At 43.3% G+C, this 27,830-nt stretch overlaps 2 protein-coding genes across 2 annotated transcripts in view; one reads left to right on the forward strand and one right to left on the reverse strand.

Annotated features, from left to right (window-relative positions):
- Positions 1 to 13,333, reverse strand: part of LOC115128502 (motile sperm domain-containing protein 2-like) — a 34,658-nt gene extending 21,325 nt beyond the window's left edge. Inside the window, exons 1-9 of the mRNA XM_029658392.2 lie at positions 12,842 to 13,333; positions 12,674 to 12,731; positions 11,792 to 11,944; positions 10,712 to 10,798; positions 10,374 to 10,528; positions 8,889 to 8,949; positions 8,634 to 8,672; positions 8,382 to 8,506; positions 7,961 to 8,131 (exon numbers count right to left, since the gene is read on the reverse strand). Of these exons, the coding sequence (XP_029514252.1) occupies positions 7,961 to 8,131; positions 8,382 to 8,506; positions 8,634 to 8,672; positions 8,889 to 8,949; positions 10,374 to 10,528; positions 10,712 to 10,798; positions 11,792 to 11,944; positions 12,674 to 12,731; positions 12,842 to 12,874 (882 nt within the window). The 5' untranslated portion in view covers positions 12,875 to 13,333. The remainder of the gene's footprint in view (positions 1 to 7,960; positions 8,132 to 8,381; positions 8,507 to 8,633; positions 8,673 to 8,888; positions 8,950 to 10,373; positions 10,529 to 10,711; positions 10,799 to 11,791; positions 11,945 to 12,673; positions 12,732 to 12,841) is intronic.
- An 86-nt stretch (positions 13,334 to 13,419) lies between these two features.
- On the forward strand, positions 13,420 to 21,439 carry fancb (FA complementation group B). The gene is made up of 9 exons (XM_029658378.2): positions 13,420 to 13,685; positions 13,923 to 14,913; positions 14,988 to 15,143; positions 15,296 to 15,388; positions 15,573 to 15,701; positions 15,839 to 16,002; positions 18,696 to 19,108; positions 19,324 to 19,564; positions 19,797 to 21,439. Exons 2-9 carry the CDS (start codon positions 13,987 to 13,989, stop codon positions 20,212 to 20,214), a joined length of 2,541 nt encoding a protein of 846 aa, XP_029514238.1. The 5' UTR covers positions 13,420 to 13,685; positions 13,923 to 13,986; the 3' UTR covers positions 20,215 to 21,439.
- Positions 21,440 to 27,830: the final 6,391 nt, after the last annotated feature.

Here is a 27,830-nt window from a genome sequence, read left to right on the forward strand (position 1 = left end):
AAGAGATTAGCCTATAGGCTAAGTAGATTGTTAGTCAACAAAGACCATTGTGCTCACTCGCGTGTATAGATGGACTCATTCACATACCACTCGATCACACAGGCCTACACACAAAACCACACATGAGGCTCAGGTTTTGGTTTGCCAACCTGATTTATTATAATCTATTACAAGACATTCCCTGATCATGCCAAAGAAATACCCAGGCTGAACCTGAACCATACACCAACCATACCGTTCCCTCTAGGGTTGCGCAAGGCAGGCTGACCCTCCCTGACCATAAATACATATCTACACTCCAATGCCACAGCAGAGTGTGTAGCTTGACTCCAGGTCTGTATGTTACAACACCGTCAGCAGGCCATTCCAAGGAAAGGGTTTGGGTGTAAACTATTGGTCCTTGCTTATCGGGGATTCTTGGGACATCCCTACCCTACTGAAGTTGAAATGTAAAGTTTTTATGATTAGGTAAGGGTTATGGTTAGTTAGGGTAGGTGATAAGGTTCGTGTTTAGGATAGGGACGTCCCAAGGATTTTGGGTAGCCCTAACTATGTTTATTTACCGACTAATTTGCATATGTCCATTTGTAAATCTAAATCTGTTGTGCATGACTAATGTGGTCTTAATTTACAATGGGGGCTTTGACGTTTTAGGCTCCAGGCGCTTAAGAGGCTCATGCGAGCAGCTTTGCGACGCGTAGCTGCCGGGGCCACTCTGGAGAATAGGTCTGTGTATCTGCGTGTAAGCAAGTGTGTGTGTGTGTGTGTGTGTGTGTGTATATGTACAGAGTCCCCTGTGAGCTACAAAAGTGGTGCAGGTTACCCAAATGGCTTAAATGTAGGGTTGGTGGCATCCAGATTGTCATACCATTCCTGTACCATACCAGGGTATTACCGGAAGTGCACACAAGGGCCGTAATATATATTATATAGAGTGAGGCAAAAAAGTATTTAGTCAGCCACCAATTGTGCAAGTTCTCCCACTTAAAAAGATGAGAGAGGCCTGTAATTTTCAACATAGGTATCACTTCAACTATGACAGACAAAATGAGAAAAAAAATCCAGAAAATCACATTGTAGGATTTTTAATGAATTTATTTGCAAATTATGGTGGAAAATAAGTATTTGGTCACCTACAAACAAGCAAGATTTCTGGCTCTCAGAGACCTGCACGAAAGACAAAAGAGCTGTCAAAGGACACCAGAAACAAAATTGTAGACCTGCACCAGGCTGGGAAGACTGAATCTGCAATAGGTAAGCAGCTTGGTTTGAAGAAATCAACTGTGGGAGCAATTATTAGGAAATGGAAAACATACAAGACCACTGATAATCTCCCTCGATCTGGGGCTCCACACAAGATCTCACCCTGTGGGGTCAAAATGATCACAAGAACGGTGAGCAAAAATCCCAGAACCACACGGGGGGACCTAGTGAATGACCTGCAGAGAGCTGGGACCAAAGTAACAAAGCCTACCATCAGTAACACACTACGCCTCCAGGGACTCAAATCCTGCAGTGCCAGACGTGTCCCCCTGCTTAAGCCAGTACATATCCAGGCCCGTCTGAAGTTTGCTAGAGAGCATTTGGATGATCCAGAAGAATATTGGGAGAATGTCATATGGTCAGATGAAACCAAAATATAACTTTTTGGTAAAAACTCAACTCGTCGTGTTTGGAGGACAAAGAATGCTGAGTTGCATCCAAAGAACGCCATACCTACTGTGAAGCATGGGGGTGGAAACATCATGCTTTGGGGCTGTTTTTCTGCAAAGGGACCAGGATGACTGATCCGTGTAAAGCAAAGAATGAATGGGGCCATGTATCGTGAGATTTTGAGTGAAAACCTCCTTCCATCAGCAAGGGCATTGAAGATGAAACGTGGCTGGGTCTTTCAGCATGACAATGATCCCAAACACACCGCCCGGGCAACGAAGGAGTGGCTTCGTAAGAAGCATTTCAAAGTCCTGGAGTGGCCTAGCCAGTCTCCAAATCTCAACCCCATAGAAAATCTTTGGAGGGAGTTGAAAGTCTGTGTTGCCCAGCAACAGCCCCAAAACATCACTGCTCTAGAGGAGATCTGCATGGAGGAATGGACCAAAATACCAGCAACAGTGTGTGAAAACCTTGAAGACTTACAGAAGACGTTTGACCTCTTGTTATTGCCAACAAAGGATATATAACAAAGTATTGAGAAACTTTTATTGACCAAATACTTATTTTCCACCATAATTTTGAAATACCGATGGTATGATTTAAAAACTATATATATATATATATATATATATATATAGGTATTTCTAAATTCCCACAGTATACGGCACATCGCCCAAGCCTAATTAAAGGCTCAACAGAAGTCTGCTTTGACACAGCACAGTCACAGCATAGCGCCCCATTGTCTGACAATGTAGAGACAACACAGCCCTCATTACATTTCATTATAGTACAACGGTTTGATTTGTCTAATCTTATCAATTTCTTCTTAGCTAGCTACACAGCCGTCTTTGTTTCATAGATAATTGCGTAATTATCGTATTTCGTCGTCCTAACGCAGTCTACACTGCCCTGCAGCTAGCCAGCTAGCTAACGTCCACCGTTAGCTAGTCCACCGTCTACCGATTAGCAGCACAACTATTGCACTCAACTGAACGACTTGATTAGTGTAGTGTTAGCTAGCTACATAGTTGTCTTTGCTGTCTTCGTACCCAAGATAATTGTGTAGTTTAGAGTGTGTAGTTTTATGTCGTCCTTAACATAGGAGACTCTGCTAGCTAGCCAACAGCTAGCCAACGTCTACCGAACAGAACTTCTGCACTCAACAATCCGGTCGCATTTCGCTTCGCGCTCCACAGGTAGTATCACATTTTTCATTTCATTTCATTACAGTACAACGGCTTGATTTGTTTGATCGTAGCTAGCTACATAGCTAGCTACACAGCCGTCTTTGTATCAAAGATAATTGTGTAGTCTAGAGCGACTTCCTAGGTTAGTTAGCCAGCTATTGTCGTTCTTTTAACGCAATGTAACGTAATCAACACTGCTAGCTAGCCAGCTAGCCCCGAATAGCAGCACAGTAGAAACTATTACACTCAACGGAACGACTTGATTAGTGTAGTGTCAACAACGCAGCCAATGCCAACTAGCCTACTTAGTCAACAACGCAGCCTCTGCCAGCTAGCCTACTTCAGCAGTACTGTATCATTTTAATCATTTTAGTCAATAAGATTCTTGCTACGTAAGCTTAACTCTCTGAACACTCGTGACGTGTAGTCCACTTGTCATTCCAATCTCCTTTGCATTAGCGTAGCCTCTGTGTAGCCTGTCAACTATGTGTCTGTCTATCCCTGTTCTCTCCTCTCTGCACAGACCATACAAACGCTCCACACCGCGTGGCCGCGGCCACCCTAATCTGGTGGTCCCAGCGCGCACGACCCACGTGGAGTTCCAGGTCTCCGGTAGCCTCTGGAACTGCCGATCTGCGGCCAACAAGGCAGAGTTCATCTCCGCCTATGTCTCCCTCCAGTCCCTCGACTTCTTGGCACTGACGGAAACATGGATCACCACAGACAACACTGCTACTCCTACTGCTCTCTCTTCGTCTGCCCACGTGTTCTCGCACACCCCGAGAGCTTCTGGTCAGCGGGGTGGTGGCACCGGGATCCTCATCTCTCCCAAGTGGTCATTCTCTCTTTCTCCCCTTACCCATCTGTCTATCGCCTCCTTTGAATTCCATGCTGTCACAGTTACCAGCCCTTTCAAGCTTAACATCCTTATCATTTATCGCCTCCAGGTTCCCTCGGAGAGTTCATCAATGAGCTTGATGCCTTGATAAGCTCCTTTCCTGAGGACGGCTCACCTCTCACAGTTCTGGGCGACTTTAACCTCCCCACGCCTACCTTTGACTCATTCCTCTCTGCCTCCTTCTTTCCACTCCTCTCCTCTTTGACCTCACCCTCTCACCTTCCCCCTACTCACAAGGCAGGAAATACGCCGACCTCATCTTTACTAGATGCTGTTCTTCCACTAACCTCGTTGCAACTCCCCTCCAAGTCTCCGACCACTACCTTGTATCCTTTTCCCTCTCGCTCTCATCCAACACTTCCCACACTGCCCCTACTCGGATGGTATCGCGCCGTCCCAACCTTCGCTCTCTCTCCCCGCTACTCTCTCCTCTTCCATCCTATCATCTCTTCCCTCTGCTCAAACCTTCTCCAACCTATCTCCTGATTCTGCCTCCTCAACCCTCCTCTCCTCCCTTTCTGCATCCTTTGACTCTCTATGTCCCCTATCCTCCAGGCCGGCTCGGTCCTCCCTCCCGCTCCGTGGCTCGACGACTCATTGCGAGCTCACAGAACAGGGCTCCGGGCAGCCGAGCGGAAATGGAGGAAAACCGCCTCCCTGCGGACCTGACATCCTTTCACTCCCTCCTCTCTACATTTTCCTCTTTCTCTCTGCTGCTAAAGCCACTTTCTACCACTCTAAATTCCAAGCATCTGCCTCTAACCCTAGGAAGCTCTTTGCAACCTTCTCCTCCCTCCTGAATCCTCCTCCCCCTCCCCCTCCTCCCCTCTCTGCAGATGACTTCGTCAACCATTTTGAAAAGAAGGTCGACGACATCCGATCCTCGTTTGCTAAGTCAAACGACACCGCTGGTTCTGCTCACACTGCCCTACCCTGTGCTCTGACCTCTTTCTCCCCTCTCTCTCCAGATGAAATCTCGCGTCTTGTGACGGCCGGCCGCCCTACAACCTGCCCGCTTGACCCTATCCCCTCCTCTCTTCTCCAGACCATTTCCGGAGACCTCCTCCCTTACCTCACCTCGCTCATCAACTCATCCCTGACCGCTGGCTACGTCCCTTCCGTCTTCAAGAGAGCGAGAGTTGCAACCCTTCTGAAAAACCTACACTCGATCCCTCCGATGTCAACAACTACAGACCAGTATCCCTTCTTTCTTTTCTCTCCAAAACTCTTGAACGTGCCGTCCTTGGCCAGCTCTCCCGCTATCTCTCTCAGAATGACCTTCTTGATCCAAATCAGTCAGGTTTCAAGACTAGTCATTCAACTGAGACTGCTCTTCTCTGTATCACGGAGGCGCTCCGCACTGCTAAAGCTAACTCTCTCTCCTCTGCTCTCATCCTTCTAGACCTATCGGCTGCCTTCGATACTGTGAACCATCAGATCCTCCTCTCCACCCTCTCCGAGTTGGGCATCTCCGGCGCGGCCCACGCTTGGATTGCGTCCTACCTGACAGGTCGCTCCTACCAGGTGGCGTGGCGAGAATCCGTCTCCACACCACGTGCTCTCACCACTGGTGTCCCCAGGGCTCTGTTCTAGGCCCTCTCCTATTCTCGCTATACACCAAGTCACTTGGCTCTGTCATAACCTCACATGGTCTCTCCTATCATTGCTATGCAGACGACACACAATTAATCTTCTCCTTTCCCCCTTCTGATGACCAGGTGGCGAATCGCATCTCTGCATGTCTGGCAGACATATCCGTGTGGATGACGGATCACCACCTCAAGCTGAACCTCGGCAAGACGGAACTGCTCTTCCTCCCGGGAAGGACTGCCCGTTCCATGATCTCGCCATCACGGTTGACAACTCCATTGTGTCCTCCTCCCAGAGCGCTAAGAACCTTGGCGTGATCCTGGACAACACCCTGTCGTTCTCAACTAACATCAAGGCGGTGGCCCGTTCCTGTAGGTTCATGCTCTACAACATCCGCAGAGTACGACCCTGCCTCACACAGGAAGCGGCGCAGGTCCTAATCCAGGCACTTGTCATCTCCCGTCTGGATTACTGCAACTCGCTGTTGGCTGGGCTCCCTGCCTGTGCCATTAAACCCCTACAACTCATCCAGAACGCCGCAGCCCGTCTGGTGTTCAACCTTCCCAAGTTCTCTCACGTTCCCCGCTCCTCCGCTCCCTCCACTGGCTTCCAGTTGAAGCTCGCATCCGCTACAAGACCATGGTGCTTGCCTACGGAGCTGTGAGGGGAACGGCACCTCAGTACCTCCAGGCTCTGATCAGGCCCTACACCCAAACAAGGGCACTGCGTTCATCCACCTCTGGCCTGCTCGCCTCCCTACCACTGAGGAAGTACAGTTCCCGCTCAGCCCAGTCAAAACTGTTCGCTGCTCTGGCCCCCCAATGGTGGAACAAACTCCCTCACGACGCCAGGACAGCGGAGTCAATCACCACCTTCCGGAGACACCTGAAACCCCACCTCTTTAAGGAATACCTAGGATAGGATAAAGTAATCCCTCTCACCCCCCCTCCCCCTGAAAAGATTTAGATGCACTACTGTTCCACTGGAGGTCATAAGGTGAATGCACCAATTTGTAAGTCGCTCTGGATAAGAGCGTCTGCTAAATGACTTAAATGTATGTAAATGTAATGCTAGGAATATAGGACACATAACTAGCGCAGCTACACCCAGAGAGCTACATCAATAAACACCCAACACTTCACCGCACTACCATCCAGTTGACATTACACTAAAGAATATGAAACAGGTAGATCTACTCATACAGGCTAGTCTTCATATGACAGAAATGACAGTAGCCTATATCATAGGCTACAATGTGTGTTTGTTTTGCTTGTCACACAAAGTAGAGGCTAAATAGATTGTGCTGTGGATGAACAGTGAAGACCCCAAGGGAAGAGAAAGAGGGGAATGTGTGCAGCATATGCCAGTAATGATGTGCTGACTGTTGCTAGGGTACGGCAGCCTAACGACAGCAGAGAGCACTAGATGGTGGAGGTGTGTTAAAGCCTAGAGCTGCAGGTTGTCTCTGATGGGCGCTGGCTGCACGAGGGCCGGCCGGCAACAAAACCATTAGTGGTAACACAAAAGAAAGAAAGTAGGCCCCGCGGGTGTATTCTGGGAACTGCTTTAAACACTGCTGTGAAGTCAGGTAAGCCGAGCGACGCATGCGGGAAAAAGCGGTCTCCCACCGCAGCTAGGAAGAGCTTCTTTGACGCCAGTCAGACTTGACACATTCTCAATAGGGGGCGGCAGGGCAGCCTAGTGGTTAGAGCATTAGACTAGTAACCGAAAGGTTGCAAATTCAAATCCCAGAGCTGACAAGGTACAAATCTGTCGTTCTGCCCCTGAACAGGCAGTTAACCCACTGTTCCTAGGCCGTCATTGAAAATAAGAATTTGTTCTTAACTGACTTGCCTAGTTAAATAAAGGGTAAAAAAAAAAAAAGAATAATAAAAAATTGCCTAATGAGAGGAGCCATGTGTTGAGTGAGGGAGACTGAGGTAGATCCAGAGAGTGGGACTGCGATGTGCGGGTACAGTCAGTCAGTCGACAGGAAGGATTAAGTGGCAGCTGGAGACATTGGAAGTCACCTTGACCGAGACAATGAGGAGGAGCTTAATAGCTGCCAAATCAGGGCATTAGCGCCTCAACCATTCACAGCTCTCTCCACAGAGGACCCCGATTACATACTGTTATCTCACACTAAACGTTGAGAAATGAAAGGGTCTGGGAGTAAAACGGCACATCAAAGTGAGGAGTAACTCGACTGGACTTCCTCTAACGTCTTATTTGACTGCCGAGTGTGGACAGGGTGTGCTTTAATGGTAATTCGAGCTAATGACGAAGATAAAAATCTGTCTGCTGTTTCTAAGAGAACCCCATGCAGGGTTAAACCGTCAGTAATCAATTTTAGCTCACTGCAAATACTAACTAAATTCACTCTACTGTTAATGAGTAATAGCAGGAGCCAGATTTAATGGCAGGCTACCTTAGAAACATGACAACATCTTGTACTAATTCTAAAAATCTAATGGATAAGTAAAACTATTTAAGCCATATTAGGAGTTTATATGCAGCCACAGCGTGAATATACAATGTATCTGTGCGTGTTGTTGTCTTCCTTGCTGTACCTACATTTAGAGAGGAGGACAGAAAATACCAGAGTTGATAAATAAAAGGGGAGCCTTTGTACCTTTTTGGGTTTGACAGCGACCTCGGAGCTGAAGCTTGACTCCAACTCCTTGCCCTCTGATTCGCCCTCCTTGCTCTCATTGTCATCCTCGCTGACGATTGGTCCGTTCTCACAGGTGGGTGTTTGGAAGTCATCGTCAGGAAGGGGAGGATAGCTGTATTTGAAGGGGTCCTGAAATGAATTCAGAGATAGTATTAGGTCAACCATCCGAAGTAATGTGATAATGGCCAAATATTGATTAGTCACAGGCTAGACACATTTTCTCATGAAATGTGAGCGGAGGAATAGAGGCAAAACCTGTAAAATGTTGATGTTTGAAAAAGGGAATTCATCAGATGAGATAGTAAGATGAAAATGTATGCAGCCAGGTAGATCAATGGACAGCGTCACTGCCACTGAGTTCATTACTGCAGGTACATACCATTCCACCCATGTGAAGAGGGAGGTACTCAGGGTCAATAAACGTCTGGATCTCGTTTTTGGATGCAAACTTGAGCTTGCTGATGGCTTCTGGACCCAACCATGTCTTCACAATCTTCCATGCAGCTGAAAAAAACAAAAAAACAACGGTGTCCCAACTACGAAGTCCAAACTACGATTCAATCATAAAGACTGGTTCCTTATGGGTACTAACATTTCTATAGCAAATATTTTGAATAACTACATGACTCACCATTCATGATCCATGGCATGTCAACAATGATCATTTTGGCTGAAATGACAAGATAAAACCATATCTGAGAGGTAACAAGGCCACAACACAGAATCATATGATGCCATGTGCATTGTTTTAAATCCATTTATTAAAACTAATTTCACACAATGCATGTCAATGATAATACTAAATATGTAGGCCATCTGTGTCATACAAAGTTGATCGATCAACCCGTGAATGAAACCCATATTGTTACACTTTTTCTATACTTACATAGAAACTTTGGATAATACACTTTGAAGCAATTAATGATATACTTCACAAAATCCATGTCCTGAAAAAGAAAAAAAAGTAAATGAACGACTCAGAAAGTACAGTGCTATACAGCCTCAAAGCAGGCTTTGACTAGCAAAGACGTTTTATGGGTTTTCAATAGGGAAATTGTTTGCTCAGCCTAAGATATTTACTGCCGCAAGCTGTGCATTGACCCAAATCACCACCATTGAAACTTTGTCACAAGTTCTACTGAACAGAGCTGTAGCCAATCCATTACATACTTTCAAACACCTTCCCTCAACTCAATCATATGAAATATAATTCAGGCACCCCATGAACCACCATAACTAAGGCAGAGGCTAGTCTACTTGCATTGCGCTGATTGTATTAATCACAGTATTTGCTGACACATTGCAGTTTGGTTGTTTACTGTATGATTGAGGAACCTTGATTAAAAGGTTGTATAAAGTCGCTCTCCATAACAAGCCTTGGCTGCGATAACTACGGACAGCTTGGAAACTCAGAGGTTTCCTTTTCGTGTGTGCACGTGTCCTCCAAACAAACCAATTGCTATCTGTCCTGAGTCTCCTGAAACAAGGACAAAGGTTGAAGTCATACAAACACACGAGACTACCGGTATCTAAAACTCTCCAGTCAGTTGAATGGATTACAGCTACCTTAAAAGCCTCGTTCATGACAATTCACTCAGTCATGTTTCCATTACCATATTGGCCTATTATCGTCAGACAACACTATCAATCTAGTCATACCCTTAGGAGGAGCCTGTCTAGATCCCACCCCCTACAGACACATTTTTTAAAGTTAATGAGATAACACTGGCTAGGCCTGTTCCAACCCACACAGTGGGCTATTTCCGAAAACGTCATTAAGACTGCTTCCCAAACTGATCTACTAATCCACACATTTCATATTTGGGTTTTCTCTCTCTGGCTCGTGTGTGTTTAATTGGTGCATTTCTCCAGGAGTGAGTTTGGGCTGTGAAGCAAGCTGACTGACAGAGAGGAGAGTGCCTGCCTGGAGGCTCTGACAGACAGTCAGTCTATGGATTAGGTAGTCAGTCGATTTGGATTGACCAAACGGATTTAAAGGTCACTTTAATCTCCAACGTGCTAAGCATTGAAGAGCATCAATCCCTCCAAGTCCCTGGCTCAAACAGCAAGCAAAATTAGGATGCACACCGGGTCTTCAATGGCACTCATAACCACCCACAGAGTTAGTCACATCTTTTTGAAAAGGGGGCAAACATGTTTAATTATGAGGACAAAAATTAACAAAAATAAAGCCCGCCTTTAACCTATGTAGAGTGGATCAACTGTGATATTGGTTGAAACCAGAGCTATTGATGTACTGTAGCAATGGATGGAATTACAGTGATTCTTCAAAGACTATCAAATAATAAGGGCAGGTGACAAATACATGAAATGACTACAATGTTAATCATACAGGTAAGTGTCCACTCACGATATTGCTGATCCCTGAATCAGCCATGTCGAACACAACAGTGAGTGGCATCCCTGGCTCTCTCTTAGCATAGCGCTCCAGCCAGAAGGCAACATACTTCTTCTTGTCCATGATGGTCTTTGCATCCTTGGTATGTAGCTTGACTTTGAACCAGACTGAAAACACAGACAAAGGTATTGCATTCAATAATCTCAACATATGTGGCAAACGTATTAAAGAACAATGACGGAACTTATTTTGTATCCTTTTGTAAGGGGTATAAATATTGTGTCAGTGAGCAATTAGTAGAGAAATATATTATACATATGGTACCGTATGAGCATATTGAATCAACATACAGAGCTTGTTGCCTTCCTTGTCATAGCCATGGAGGAAGACAGCCCCCGTCTCAAACATCCACTTTGGAATGCTGCTCTCAGTGAGGTCTGAAATAAGACAAAACTTTCATGGCCAAAAACTTTCTTGGCCATTCAATAAGAATGTTTCATAATAGGAACAATTACTGGCCAAAATAATTATCTTAAAAACCAAAGTATTCCTAACTCCTCTCTTCTATTCAAGACTGACAAAACATGTCAACAAGTGACAATAACTATATCAGAAGTTGTAAATCCAATTTCTGCATGACGCCGATTTAACAAACTGACTGTTGGCTGGATTAAAACCCTGTAATTGAATGACTAAAATGCAGCAATTTACCAGTGAGGCTTATAGAAGATTGTCTCCGGCTTGTACGGATGGACTATGAAGCCTTTCTCTGAGAGAAGGCCAAGAATCTATCCCACATTGGCACACAAAACAGCTACTGATGAATCGTCACAGTGTGGTGATACTGATAGGCCTACATAAAAATGCTCTTTATAACTGTATTTGAATATAGTTAGGACACTACTTTAGCAGAGTGTAGAATGTGTGCTGTTCCTGTTTTCTACACAACCTTAAAAAGGAGAAGTTTACTTTTTACAACCAAATCTCTATTTGATGCAAATGGCATGTTATAGAAGGGTCCAGACACTTACCACACTTGCAGTATGGGGGCCACAGATTAACATGAACAAAGGCTCCAAAAACACCCAAATATGTCATTTTAGAAACAGCAAAGCTCTCAGTATAGTGATGTAGGTCTTTAGATGTTGTACACATGAAAGTGTCATTCCGAACATTTATATGCAATGCTAAATTCCATTTTGTTGCGACTCAATCCCACCATGTCTACCAAACAGATTATTGGTTGGCATTTATAAAATTGTACCGAAACTTCTTATAATGGTATGACTTGGTATGGTACACGCATAAAAACTGTGGATGGAAATGTGGTTATTGACAGTGTCACTTCCTTTCCCTTCTTTAATCCCTGAAAACAAGGACACCTGCAATGGAATTTTAGGAGAGGTTAGAAATGTGCCCAATCTCCTCACCATTCAAACCAAATTCTTTCCTCCACAGGAAACTATCGTCAATCATTTTCAAGGCATCGTCCACAGAGTATTGTCGCCATGTCAGGTATGCCTCCACCAGAGCGTCATCCTTCTGTAGCCTGTCCACATCTCTGGAGTCATATTTGTCGGATTCTGTGAGGGATAGAGAAATTAACAATTTATATTACTCATATATAAACTGAATACCTACTCCAAAAACACACCTATGAGTTTGTTGCTTCTAACCTTTTGCGACAAGACCCTACCATAGAGTGCAGACAGCAATTAGCCTACTTTATGTAAAACAAAACAGGGGTGCCTTGCTACTTCAGCTACCTCATTTACTAAATGTAGCTGTTTAGGAAACAAGTGTTCTTTCAAATAGGGATTGGTCATTCAAGAACTCTTATCAGGGGACTGAAAGGTATAGTATAGTTTTCAATTCAAGTAGGCTACTCAAAATAACAGGTTTTTCTATTACAAAAAAACACGTTTACATTATAATGGTGTGACCACAGACATGTCACTGCTAGTAGGCAAATCAATATTCATTCATCAATGAATTAATGTATCAGAACAATCTGTCAGAAACTGAATAGGTATGATGATGATTACTATGATAAGTATTGTTTACAAGTGGCACATGTGAACATATGGCAACAGGCTACTATTTCAAAAGTATGATCTGTTCTCAGTCAAATAGGTAACGTTAACTAGCTAAGTAAACTAGATTGATGGACTGAAATCGAACAGCGCATAGCTTTTTGGCTTTTAGCTAACTAGTTAGCGAATGATGTTATCCGTTACAGTAGCTAGATTATGGGGTGTTGTGTCAAATGTTATTTTGCTAGCTAGCTAACTGAACTGTTACCAGGCACTTACCTTGGACGTACTCATTCTTGAACTTCTGTTTTGTCTCCTCAATTTTCTTCTCAATGTCCTGTTGTAAGAGAGATAAGTTTGCCATGTGTAATGTTAATGAATATTAACATAACAAATAGCCAAGCAAAATATATGTAATCTTGTTGCTAAAATGAGCTGGTATGCTACCTGCTCTGATTCGAGCTGCCCAACTTCCGCCATGTTCAAGTGACTCTGTTCAAGTGACTGCTTCTGTGGTGGCTAGTGTGGCTACATGGAAGTTGATAGATGAATCAGTACTACCCACTGATATACAATATATGTTGCCATTTTTACTCTTGGCTAGCTCGTCAAATATATACATAAGTATATGATATCTCAGGTCCATTTATGCAAATGTGAAGAACATTGCATGGATTAATTCAAGCGTCTTCAACGTAGGCATTGATGACAAAGCACGTAAACAATAGTTTATCCTTGGTGCTTTCACGACAACAGGGAATTCGGGGGAAAAAAGGTCAAATCATGACGTCAGTGAACTTCAGGTCGGAAATTCGGAGTTCCAGAGATTCCATGTTGGATAAGCCCTCCAATACGATATTTCCCAGTTGGAGCTCGTTCTTTCTCCAGGGTTCCCAGTGGTTATGAGCGCACTGAAGTCGGGAGTCGGAGTTTTCCGAGTTACCAGTTGTTTTGAATGCGACAACTGTTCACGTGTATGTTGTTGGAAACAAGACTGGCTATCCCACAATGCAAAGTTTGTTACGTAATTGAAAGCGTTAGATTTGGGTCACGTGCTTCGCCGGATGAGCTTGTAGAATTGAGAACTTTATATGAGACATTGTATAACATTGTATAACATTATATATATAAAACCACATCAACCATTTTGGTATTTGGCCATGAAACACTCCACCCATCTTCTACGCAGGCGACATGAATCAAGGGCACCTTGACTGAGTGCTGGCGCGATGTTTTGACAGTGAATATTTGATAGCTAACTATTTGACAAACTTTTGCCCCATAACTGCAGGTAAGCATCACCGGTTCATCTTTCATAATTGTATCTCGAAATCACGTAGCTAGCTAGTTAACTACATGTTTGTTCTGTGCAATTTTGGGGTTTAGTGCAAGTAAGTTAACTAGCTAACGTTACAGTAACTGGCTACTATAACTACAGTACACCAGCTGAGCATTTCAGTCAACTGATTAAGCTAACGTTAGCTAGACAAGCTAAACTCAACTAGAGTCCTGTGCATATACTTTTCAGGTGACGAAGAGGGGACACAGAGGGCACCTGCTGAACTCATCCTACTGTGGATAAAAGTACCACAATGACACATGACAGTCCCAAACACACGAAGCTGCTCTCCTTCCATGGTGATATTCTCACATTTCAGTGCAAACTCCCCAATCTCAGAGATGGCGAAAGTCGAAGAGGATCAGAATTGGCTTTCAGCAGACTGACATTTCAACGGGATGGCTGCACTTTCTTAAAGGGGAATGGTGGTATGGCCGTCATCAACAGAAAGAGTTCATCTAATGTTGATATAGTGGCATGCACCTTTGCCCTACATGTGAAAAACAGAGTCACTTCGCCATGCATTTTACTGATACAGAGCAAGAAGGGAAATGTCTTCAAGTACAGCCTTCTCACTCTGAGCATCTCAAATAGATTAGAGCCACATATGGAGTTTAAACTGCCATACCGAATGAAAGACAATGTTACTATCTTGCAAGGCCCTACTGTATTATGGAGCCATGCTGGTATTGTCTTCTACACGTCACTGCAGGCAGGTGAAGTTAGACAAATACCTATCAAGCTCTCTCTGAATTGTATTGTTGAGTTTCCTCTCAACAAAAGAAAAATATTCATACTAGGTTACCAAACACAATCAAAAGAATGCCTGAAAGATCAGTTGGACTCTCCAGGCGGGAGCAAAACCATGGGGTATTTTGTAGAGGACGGACAAGTATTTAATGCAGATCTAATCTTACCTCATGCCTATAGTTCCATCACACAGTGTGTATTTGTGATCTCCGCTGAAGAGGTGAACAGTGTGTTGAAATCAACTGTGGTGGCAGCGACCAGTAAAAAGCAGTTGGTGTATTTTGAGAACGGCATTCCCATTGAGGTATGTCTGCTTCCCTTTGAAGAACCTCAACACATTCAGATGGTCAACACTGGACGCAATGGATGTCTGTTTGCCATCTATTTCAACGATGGACATGTCTGTGCAGTGTGGAAAGATACTTTTCAGGTATTGTTCTGCTATTTTGGGTGAGCTATCATGATTACTGTATAATTCTCATGGCCCTATTCTGTCTCCCTCAGGTAGCATCATGCTGGTCAGGTGTGACCTCCCTACATGTGGATGACTTTTTGAGCTGTGGAACAGATCAGATGCTGCTGGTCTTTGGAAGCCAGAGCCCTCCTGTGGATCCAGTGGATCTTTTCCTCATCACAGATCTCTGCGGGACAACCTATTCTGTGAGACACTACTATTTGTTCTTCTTTACCAGTTTTATAACACCCAACTTATACCCCTAAATGTTGTATGTAACAAGGTTCATATCTGGTGTTTTGTAAGCCAAATGCCTAAAGGTACCATTCTGATCTTTAAAGATTGTTGTATGTTTCAGCATGGACAGGAGAGCAGTGAAGGACAGCAGGCATCTGACACAGCTCAGGAGAACTACCTCCTAACTGTCCAAGCTCTACAGTCCAGACTACAGGTATATTATTACATTCAGGAGAACAACATCACAGCTGTTATTCTGTAGTTGTGTATTTGGGTGCTAATGAGAACAATGCATAAATTATTTAACAGTTGTCATGTTTGGAGTGTATTGTCCAGATGCAACAATATTCCAGTTTATCCAAGATGTTGCTATTTTCCACTATGTTGTGTTTCTTTAGAGTGGCCTGACCTTGCTCCAGGATCTTCAGAGCGATGTGAGGGTGAAGGAGAGGGTTCTACGCCAGTCAGTCCAAGCCCTCACAGACCTGGTCTCAGGAAGAGAACATATTCTCACCCAGACAGAGCAGGTGATTGTCATTAGCCTAGTCACGCTTATTTTTCTTACATTATCATGATCTTTCTTACATGACAATTCAATATATGCCAGATGTATGTAACTGTTATCATATTGGTGTTGATGGTAGTCTTTGATCCTCTCTAACAGGAAGGCCTTGTTTCTCTATGGGAAGATGAGCCAGAGGACGAGGCCATTCATGAGAAGAGGCAGGTTATACCGGTGATGCCACCACCTCTCGTGGACAATCTTTGGCACCGTGTCATTGAAGACCGCTTGATTGTGGGCGTGATACTATCCACAGAGAGTGCCATGTAAATATACTTCTCTCTATATCAGTTGATATTTTCACTGTCATGTGAGCTCGTTTGAGAGCCCTATGAACATTGCATCTTATTTTCCTCAGCTACGTATCATTGAACATCAATTGTTATTAGTGAATTTTGCAGCTTCTAATTTTATTGATATCTTCATTTTATGGAGCTGAGGGCATGGTAATGATAGTGGCAGTGTTAAAGTAATGATAGTATGTGTTAATGGTCTCAGTCAAGCATGGTTCCTGCCTGGTGAAAGCCACTGACCAGATGTTAGATCCCACAGTGGCTGACCAGATTTCTTTACCTACCAATGAGCAATTCCCCCAACCAAAAGACAAGAGATAAAAAATATTAAAAAACTGCCAGAATATTGATCTTTAAATCCACTCACTTAAATCACACCCGAAAGACAATGTTTCCCCTCCGGACATTTGTTTCACTAGCTAGGTTTCAATCCAATTGGTGACAAATATTGTAAAATCTGCATATGCGTAAAACAATATGCGCATTTTCACATTTAAGATGTGGTGTCATCTAATTGACTTTTTGCGGACAAAAGGCAGTGATGACTTAATGCACATAAATTACTTTTGCGGTTAAATTCCCATGTACCGAGAGAGGGGGGGAAAAGGGTCTCCATCGCATTTTCAATTCTACTGATGGTTTTGTCACAAAAAATGTTGCCTTTTTAAATAGTGAATGTTCCCACTCTGGCCTTGGCACGTGCACTCTAGCAACAGCTTGCACATGTAGTGAAGGTATAGCCTACATCAGTGGTTCCAAACCTTTGTCCGTTACTGTACCACCAACTGAATTTTGCTCTGCTAGGTGTTACCCCCTCATGCATTTTACCAGTAGTCCTATGATCTCAAATCTTCTCAAGTACCCCTTGGTTGGGAATCTCTGGCCTACATGATAAGATTATTATTATTATGTCAAACAACAGCCAAGCGTAGATCATAATGTCACCAGAATATTGGAAAAGAGCATCAAGCTCATCGCTGTGTACTTTCACCACCCTGTGAACTTCATAATTGATTTCATCTGTAGCTTAATAAACTGCTCGCTTTCCCGAGTTGTAGTGAGAGGATCACACAAAATATCGCGTGACTCCAATTTTACTTCGATATGATGGTTATTGTATCAATATGTGTGCATAAAGGCGTTTCCACCACCATTTCTCGCAAAATTAATTGTACCGACACAAAAAGATTCCATCTTGTCTAGCGTATTTTGGTTTGTCAACACTCGCATAAAAAGTGAGATGGAAACCTAGTTAATATCACAGAACTTATACAACTTAGATCATGATTGCATTTATGAGGACATATAGCAAACAAATGTAACATCAAATGCTGTTTATGCCTGTGAAGTGCACTCAAAGCAAGACTGAAGGGACATCAATAATGTCTTCCCTTCCACCCTGTTGCCTTGCCTCAGCCTCCTGTAGAAGAGCTACTTTTAGGAGCCCGTCTTACTCTCTCGGGCGATAACTCTCCAGACTTTGAGAAATTACTCTACAGCAGCCACATGCCTATCTGGTCACCATGGCAACATACTCTCCAACAGCCCTCAGAGCGGTTTCTGTGGGAGCGCAGAGCAATCAAGAGTCCAAGTTGCGCCACCTGTTCTGTTTTAACTTGGGCACATGTCTTGAGGATGGAGAATATCATCCTTATGGTGGAATTGCTTGGGGGCCCTCAGTGCTGCTGCTGTGGGTTAACATGGCACTGGTACAGCTCAAGTAGTACATAGGCTCTCCAGACAGTTTTAGATCACTCATCTGTTTGTTCTTTCATGTGTTCTTTTGGTCTTTCATTTATTCGCTCACTCACTTCATTAATGCTAAATGTATTTGATTCCCTGTTCAGCAGCCTACTGTGTCCAAGGGATTGTTACTGACGTGTTATACACTGAACAAAATTATAAACACAACATGTAAAGTGTTGGTCCCTTGTTTCATGAGCTGAAATTAAAGATTCCAGAAATGTTCCATACACACGAGAAGCTTATTTCTCAAAAATGTTGTGCACAATTTTGTTTACATCCCTGTTAGTGTTTCTCCTTTGCCAAGATAATCCATCCACCTGACAAGCGTGGCATATGAAGAAGCTGATTAAACAGAATTTTCATTACACAGGTGTACCTTGTGCTGGGGGCAGTAAAAGGACACTGATGTGCAGTTTTGTCACACAACGCTACAGATATTTTGAGGGAGCGTGCAATTCGCATGCTGATTGCAGAAATGTCCATCAGAACTGTTGCCAGAGAATTTAATGTTCACTCTACCGCCTCAACATCATTTTAGAGAACTTAGCAGTACTTCCAACCAGCCTCATAACTGCAGACCATGTGTATGGTGTCATGTGGGCGAGCAGTTTGCTGATGTCAATGTTGTGAAGAGTGCCCCATGGTGGGGTCATGGTATGGGCAGGCATAAGCTACGAACACAATTGCATTTTATCAATGGCATTTTTAATGCACAGAAATACCAATGACGTCCTCCTGAGGCTCATTGTGAGGCCTGTTTATTTTAAGGTATCTGTCACCAACAGATGCATATCTGTATTCCCAGTCATTTGAAATCCATTTATTTCAATTGACTGATTTCCTCATATGAACAGTAACTTCATAACATTTTTGATATTGTTGCGTTTTACATTTTTGTTCAGTATATATTTTTGTTCCAGCTCAGCGGAGAGTGTTACTTTATCCATCCTGAGAGAGAGAGGCCAGAGCCAGACGCCTGCGGTCATCCAGACCCACAGCCAAGCGTCCTGGTTCCCCACACCCAGCCCCTCCACACCCAGCCCCCCGTCTCCCTACTCTCACCCAGAGCCAGCGGCTAAGAGGAGCAGGCGGACCGTTGCCAGCGGAGCCCGTGCCACACACCGACTGGCAGTGACCGCTATGACTGACCTGACCCCTCTGCTGACCTCTGGCAGTGTCAAATGCCCCATTATGCTCCATTATGTCCACAGACAGGGATCTTCGGCCTCTGTAACCGCTCCAGGACCAACAGTGGTCCAGTGCGGTCAAATCCAAATTGATATTCAGGTCAAACACCACCGCCAGCTGATGACCAACAGTCAACTCACAACAGGTAAAACTGTGACACTTTATATTAGTGGATGGTCAATAAGTAAGAGCTCTGTAACTCCCTTTATGATAATTTATAGTCGTTTGTGTGTGGACATCTTTACGTCTTTTCTTAACAGTATTATAGTGTTGCTTACTCATTGAATAAACAGTTAATACAGTATGTATGTAGTGTGTTCACTATTCTATTGCATTCTATTTTCTTTCCTGTCTCTCGAGATGAGGCTAGAGAAGACCTGCTTAGCCTATTGGCTGTGCTGGATGCCTGGACCTTCCTGATCCACTCTCCTGACCACACCCTGTGTGATGTGGCTGGCTGGATCCAGACAAGCATTCCCTGTGAGAGGCTAGAGATCAGCCCACACTACCTACTGGCCAATCCTGCTGGGCCATCTGCTGTCATGCTGTTTCACTGGCAGCACAAAACACCTTTCCAGGGAGAATTATCCGTCCACTGCAGGTAGCTAATCTTTGCTTACAATGCCGTTTGATATGTTCAACGAATTAGGAAATTATCCACGAGTGATTAAATTACTTAGTGGTGGGCCATGCATGAATTTTCCTTAATCCAAATATACTGGAACATTTAATGGCGCTGTAATACTTCAATGGTATAGTGCGTTTCGATACAGATTAAACACAAATAATACATATATATCTCTCATGATATTTACATAATTGTTCACCTGTAGCCAGTTCAAGGTGCTGCAGTTCCTCGACTCCCTGTTTGGTTTCCTGCCAGCATCCTGCTCCATCCTGCGCCTCAGGCAGGGGGGAGGAGACGGGACGGTACCACGACTGGCCCATTCCCTGGAGAAAGAGGTACTGTCACTCAAACAGGGCGTGTCGTCTTTGCTCCATGGCGAGGAAGAGGAGATGGAGGAGGTGAAGAAGAGCAGTGGAGTGAAGAAGATGGAGCCCCCTGATCCAGGCTCTGCTGAGGGACTCCAGAGGTGCAGGGAGGAGTGGCAGCGGGACAAGGAGAGGAGCAGGAGGCTGTTGAGCCCCCTGGTGGGTGTGGAGCGCTATCGCAGGTTGACCCAGAGCCTAACCCAGGTACAGCTGGAAGGAGATGTAGTTGCCCTCCTAGAGACACAGCCACTAATTTAGGCTTGCAATGCATTGACATGCACACTAAGTGGCCAGCCCAAATTCTTCGGTTCATGGGAAACGTAGCTCAATTGGTATCAAGGGACCTAACGGGTGCCAGGAAAACATTCCCTACACCATTATACCACCGCCACCAGCCTATACCGTTGACACCAGGCAGGTTGGGGCCATGGACTCATGCTTTTTACGCCATATGCTGACTCTGCCATCAGCATGACGCAAGAGGACCCGGGATTAGTCGGACCAGGCAAAGTTCTTCCACTCTTCAGTTGTCCAGTGTTGGTGATCGAGTGCCCACTGGAGCCACTTCTTCTTGTTTTTAGCTGATCGGAGAGGAACCTGGTGTGGTCGTCTGGTGCAATGGCCCATCTGTGACGAGGACCGACAAGTTGTTAATTCCGAGATGCCGTTGTTGTACTGCACCGTTATTTGCCTGTTTGTGGCCCGCTTGTCAGCTCGCACGATTCTTGTCGTTCTCATTCGACCTCTCATCAACAAGCTGTTTTCGCCCACAGGACTGCCGCTCACTGGATGTTTTTTGTTTGTCACACCATTCTCGTTTCTGAGATACTGGAACCGATGCGCCTGGCACTGACGAGCATACCACGTCTCTTAAATCACTCGTTTTGCCCATTCTAATGTTCAATCGAACAGTTTCTGAACGCCTCGATACCTGTCTGCCTGCTTTATATAGCAAGCCACAGCCACGTGACTCACTGTAGGAGTGAACCATTTTCTTGAATGGTGTGGTGTACCTAATAAACTGGCCACGGTAGTGCAGTAGTACTTTTTTATTTCTATGCCTTCTACAGGATTGTATGGTTACCTTTTGGTTTCTAATATTCTGTATGTTCTTGTTATCAATGAAATGTTGAGATTCAGTCCAGATGATCACTGTCTTCTGCCATGTTGAACTGAGTGCTACCTTATGTGTTGTCATTGGTAATGAGAAGTTACAAACCTGAGATGCAATTCACCCTGTAGGTTATTGTAATTATTATGTTAATCTCTCATACTGTAAACCTACCTGTACCTATAGTTCCTCAGATGTACGGTCCATTAAAAAAAGTGTTCATACCCCTCAACTTATTCCACATTTTGTTACAGCCTGAATTCAAAATTGATTAAATATGTTTTTGTTTCATCCATCTACACTCTATTATGACAAAGTGAAAACGTTCTGAAAAATTGTTTAAAATGTATTAAATGAAATACTGAAATCTCATTTACTTAAGTATCTCTCAGTGATTACATCTGTGAGTCTCTCTGCGTAAGTCTCTAAGAGCTTTCCACACCTGGTATGTACAATATCTGCCCATTTTTTAAAAATTATTTTCTAAATTCTTCAAGCTTGTTCTTCATTTAAGTCAGCATTGATGGGGTGGAGCATTGCTCTCTCTACAGAAGTTTCTGTTTGGAGAAGGGGCTCAGCCTAATCGGTTATGGCGCTTCACAACAAGTAAATAGTTTCACTTCCTTTTATTAGCACCTCAAAACCAATGGTGCTTTATTTCTTCTGAAGTAGCAGAACAGCAGCAGCCTTCAGAAAATATTCACACCCCTTTGTGAAAATATTTAGTTAGAGCCTGAATTAAAAATGGACAAAATAAATAACAAACATCTCATCCATCTAAACACAATACCCCATAATGACAGTTTAAAAAAATGTAAATTCAAATGTTATTTACATAAGAATTCACACCCCTGAGTCAATGCATGTTAGAATAACCTTTGGCAGTACTTACAGCTGTGAGTCTTTCTGGCTAGGTCTCTAAGAGATTTGCACATCTGGATTGTACAATCATTGCCCATTATTTAAAACAATTCTTCAAGCTCTGTCAAATTTGTTGTAGGTCATTGCTAGACAACAATTTTCAAGTCTTGACAGACTTTCAAGCAGATTTATGTCAAAACTGTAACTCGCCCACTCAGGATCATTTGCTCTCTTCTTGGTATGCAACTCCAGTGTAGATTTGCCCTTGTGTTTTAGGTTACTGTCCTGAAAAGTGAATTCATCACCCAGTGGTACAGCACACTGAACCAGGCTTTCCTGTATAATTTTGACTGTGCATAGCTCCGTTTTCTTTTTTTGTCCTGAAACTCCCTAGTCCTAACATTATGCAGCCACCACTATGCTTGAAAATATAGAGAATGGTACTCGGTAATGTTGTATTGGATTTGCCCCAAACATAACACTGTATTCAGGACAAAAAGTGACTTGTTTTGCCACTTTTTTCCCAGTATTACTTTAGTGCCTTATTGCAATATTATGCTGTACCATCTTCTTTTTCATGCTGTCAATTGGGTTAGTATTGTGGAGTAACTACAATGTTGTTGATCCATCCTCAGCCATTTAAACTCTGTTTTAAAGTTACCATTGGCCTCATGGTGAAATCTCTGAGCTGTTTCCTTCCTCTCCAGCAACTGAGTTAGGAAGGATGCCTATCTTTGTAGTGACTGGGTGTATTGATACACCATCTAACGTGTAATAAATTGTCAATGTCTGCTTTTTTTGTTTGAGGCATTGGAAAACATCCGTGGTCTTAGTTTGAAATTCACTGCTCGACTGAGGGACATTACAATTATGTGTATGTGTGGGGTACAGAGATGAGGTAGTCATTCAAAAATCACGTTAAACACTATTGTTACACAAAGTGAGTCCAAACAACTAATGACTTTTCAAGTTTTTATTCCTGAACTTATTTAGGTTTGCCTTAAGAGGTTGAATACTTATTCTTGTTTTTTAATAATAAATAAAAAATATCTAAACAATATTCCACTGACATTATGGGGCTGTGTGTGTGTGTGGGCCAGTGACCATTATATGTTTAGTCCCTTTCAAATTCAGGCTGTAGCACAGCAAAATGTGGAAAAAGTTGAGTTGTGTGAATATGTTCTGAAGGCACTGTATGAATGTGTGTGTGTGAATGCATGTCTCCCTTGGACCACCTCCTGTGCTTCACGCCTCTAATCTCTGTGTAATAGCTACTCCTCTCTCCCCTCAGACCGGCAGCCTGTGAAACGCTGCTGCTGCTGTGATCTGAAGTGTGAAACACTGTGTGTTCAGAAGGAAACTTTAGGAGGTAACGGGATGGGCAAACGTCTACACCTGCCTCCCTGGTTAGAAGCTGAGAAAGCTTTGTCTCTTCCCGTTATGGCGCAGTTATGTTTTCTGTAAAATGCTATAAATTAAACCCATCTTGGATATTGTCTTGTCTTGACCAAATGTAGTACAGTTACTATGTGTGCTCAAACAGCCTGGGATGAGTCCTCATCCCAGGCTGTTTGACTAAAGGTGTCTGGTAAGACAGATGGTGCAGTTCTACCAGGTTTTTGGCCCCTTATTTTGTGACGTTCGCCCCTGGAGGACCCTAGGATGGGGATGTGCCGTTTTGGTTCTCGTAAAGTCAGATCGCGACACAGCAGCTCCTGTCTGTGGCACACTGTCTGACCAGAGAAATTCCACTTTTCTCTCTCTTTCACCACGATGCTATCTGTGGTTCAATACCTAAGGCTGATATTGGATCCAGGGCTCTTGGACTCACTGTCACAATACTTTTTGTCTAGAAAACATAATTGGAAAACGTTGTAGGCACTCTTTGTTTTCACTGTCATGGGATTCTTTGCAAAATAATCAAAATAAAAAGCCATGCAATTCAAATGATTCAGCTTTGAACCGGTTTTGTGAGAACTGTATCATCTGGTGATACCTGCCATTTGCGTTTTGCTCTGCTGTCTGTCTTTTTCACAACACTCGCACTAATTCACACCTTCGGCCTCCTTCAAACACACACAGGTTTTTGGGTTTTCCTCTGGGGTTAGGTATACAGCGCCTGCACTGAGGCACCTGCTCGATTTGTTATGGTATCAGCTGGGGATGGTTTTCTGCCTGGAGGCCTCTTCAAACCTCACTGCCTGGCAGGTTGAGGAGAATGCATGGGGATTTGTTTTGTCATCCCATTATTGCAAGCTAACTTTTTTTAAGTTTGAGAAGGATGACTGCTGGGCATCTGCCCTCGATCCACAAGTGTTTTCATCAGAATGAAGAATGCGGTTCCTGACAGAGGAATGTCATTGCAGACGAGGACCAGGCATGAAGCTTTCATATGCCTCTTCTCCGAAGCCAAAATATACTGAACAAAAATATAAACGTAGCATGAAACAATTTTAAAGATTTTACTGAGTTAGTTCACGGAAGGAAATCAGTCAATTGAAATCAATTAAATAGGCCCTAGCCTATGGATTTTACATGACTGGGAATACAGAAATGCATCTGTTGGATCAGAAAACCAGTCAGTATCTCCTTTGCATAGAGTTGATCAGGCTGTTGATTGTGGCCTCTGGAATGTTGTCCCACTCCTCTTCAATTGCTGGATATGAGGTGATGGCGGCAGATGAATGGCACAGCAATGGGCCTCAGGATCTCGTCTCTGTGCATTCAAATTGCCATCGGTAAAATGTAATTGTGTTGTCTATAGGTTATGCCTGCCCATACCATAACGCCACCGTGGGGCACGGTTCACAACGTTGACATCAGCAAACTGCTCACCCATACGACGCCGTACCGTCTGCGGTTGTGAGGCTGGTTGGACGTACTGCCAAATTCATTGGTAACAGCTCTGGTGGACATTCATGCAGTCAGCATGCCAATTGTACGCTCCCTCAAAACGTGAGAGATCTGGCATTGTGTTGTGACAAAACTGCACATTTTAGAGTGGCCTTTTATTGTCCCCAGCACAAGGTGCACTGTAATGATCATGCTGTTTAAGGCTTCTTGATATGCCACATCTGGATTATCTTGGCAAAAATGAAATGCTCATTAACAGGGATGGAAACAAATTTGTGCACACAATTTGAGGAAAGACATGAAGGCAATTTTCCAGTCATTACAGATTTAAATCCGTTGACAAGACAACATGTAGCCTAGTTTCCATCTTGTACAGTTTTTTGGAATTCTTATGTTGCTGAACATGAATCACAATTTAATAATCTATTAAGGGACAAACAAGCCCCAGATACTTGATTGACTGTTTCCAGAGGCATCGTTCTGGTAATGTTAACACCAACAATGATGAGTGTTGTTGGTGGAGAGAAGTCATTGTTATGTTGATTCTGAGTGACAGGTCAACCTTGATCGCTCTGCTCCTGGCTTGGTTAGTATAGCTATTGACTAAGGTTCCTCTCGCTGCAGGACTATGTCGCAGGTTGACGTTTATTGGGATGAATCTTGTCCTAGAGGCAGAGCTGAGGGATTTACACTAGATGGGCCAGTTGCAAAGTCAAAATTGGCTAAATAAGTACAAAAAAATTGCGTTTTGGTCTTTAAAGGATACTTCGGGATTTTGGCAATAGGCACTTTATCTAATTCCCCAGTGTTAGATGAACTTCTGGATACCATTTTAATGACTTTGTCCAGTATGAAGGAAGTTAGAAGTAGTTTCACGAACCAATGCTAACTAGCTTTAGCACAATGACTGGAAGTTTAAGGGCCTCATTGCCAAAATCACAAAGTATCCCTTTAATTTATGGTTAAGCATAAGGTCAGCAGTGTGGTTAGGGTTAGGTTTCAAATCAGATTGTATGACTCTTTTTGTGCCAGCTAGTGACTACCCTCCAGTACATGAGTCATCCCAATAAATGCCTGTGACTCTGTCAAATCTATGTGGAAATACATAGGCTTATTGATTACAATAGAGAAGTAGGCACAACTATAGCAAGTGTCTCTACATTGAAGATGTATTTCGACTTCGCCTTGACTAGTAGTCGTAGAAGTATTCTCTCACCCTGTGTTTATTGACTACAATTCCAAGTGGCACACTTGCAGTTTTCTAAATACAACATTTCTTATGCAGATAGTCAAAAAAAAAAAAAAACTCTTAAAGCACTTCCCAGTAATGTGTTGAATGGAACCATCACATACACTTTTAAAGTAGACCTCAGATGTAAATCCCAATTGTGTGACTTTATCAAATATCAATCATGTATTATGGTATTTGTTCAATTTAGCGACTCCCCTGCGTTCTGTCCTTATCACATCCTAACACATTTATATTATTTTCTGATTTGACTACTTCTTCTGACTGATGGGACATGCCTGACTCAAAGTGTAGGGTTGCTCAGTCTAATTCCTCTAATTGTACATGTCCCATTAGGAGCATAAACAGTGTTTATCAGTTCTCGTTAGAAACCATTTCTCTGAGCAGTACAACTCTGTGATTTAAAAAGGGATATTTATATATGCACTTTGGAGTAGGGATTTAGAATGATAGAATCGTTGTGCTGTGAAAAATTCCTAAGAGCAGGGAAACCAGTCTTGGAAGGCCTGGAGGGGAAACGAAGCATGCACAGACAGTTCAGTCTCATTGATTATAGACTAGCTATATTGAGCCATGACAAAGGAACTGAGATCAATACTCTGTAATATCAGCAGCGTCCCCATCTACAGTAGTAGCACTGGGTTTTAACTCTGTGTCCAACCTCTAAAGGTGGGAATTGAATTGACATTAAGTGGTTTTGTTAATTAGTTTGTATAGACTTGGGGGGGCTGTTTTGCTGTTCCAGACAGGGTAATGGGTTAACATTGGTTTAAGTTGGATGATAATAGCTTTGTTGTGGTCATCTATAAGGCTGGTTTAATCACTGGAATAACATAAAACAGTTTTCATTTGTTAAAATATTCTTCTCCCAGCCTTTTAAAGAGGAGAAAGACTAAATATATATTCTGTGACACAATGATCCACCAGTTTTCAAACTCAATCAATCCCCACTTTCCCCACACACTGGCCTTTCCATTTCTGTGCAGTTGCTATGGAAACCATGTAATTTCTTTTTTTTTTTCTCCCAGACCGTCTAGAAGCCTAATGAACGATTGGAAGTCGTATTTTCTCTCTGAGACAATTAAGATGCTATCTATTTTTACTCTTTATTCTGAAAATAATTGTATTTTTTTCTAAGCTGTCACTGACTGGCTATTTCAATAAGACTGCATCCTTGTCTTTTAGACCAATAATGATCAGTGACGTAAATTGTCACCTACAGTAAATGGGAGGTATTATTTGTAGACTATTAACATTATGAATCGGTTTAGAATCCTGATGTGAAACACTCAACCACAGTTGTATGCATTATTTTGCTTTGATAGAATCAATCTCCACTAGCACACTTTGTGTTGGATGTGGCTCAATGTTGATCTCTCGCATTCATTTCCAGCATGGTAATAAGGTCCAGTGAATTGACTCGTGGGAAAGGTAAGTCCAATATACATTAGAGCAATGTTATCTTTTCTGTCTAATTAAGATGATTCACATGGTCATTTGGTGTCAGGGAGCATAACATGATTCTCTCTGGGCAGCAGTGATTTCCATGGTTTTCACATTAAACAACTTCGGAGACAATTGCACTGAGTGAAGACCGTTTAGGAGGTGCTACCACTTAGCCCCAGGTGTATGTCTAATAGAATGTTTTTTCCGTGGCAGTGAAGCCACTCTGGCATTTTCTATTCAGGTGGTGTCCACACAGGTAAACGCTACCTGCTGTGATGTCTCGCTAACACACCGTGAGGTCCATTATCCTACATTAGCGGAAGCCCGCTGTCGCCCCAGTTCTGTGTCACACGG

This window comes from Oncorhynchus nerka, linkage group LG1 (genome assembly GCF_034236695.1).
Source record: "Oncorhynchus nerka isolate Pitt River linkage group LG1, Oner_Uvic_2.0, whole genome shotgun sequence".
NCBI lineage: Eukaryota > Metazoa > Chordata > Actinopteri > Salmoniformes > Salmonidae > Oncorhynchus > Oncorhynchus nerka.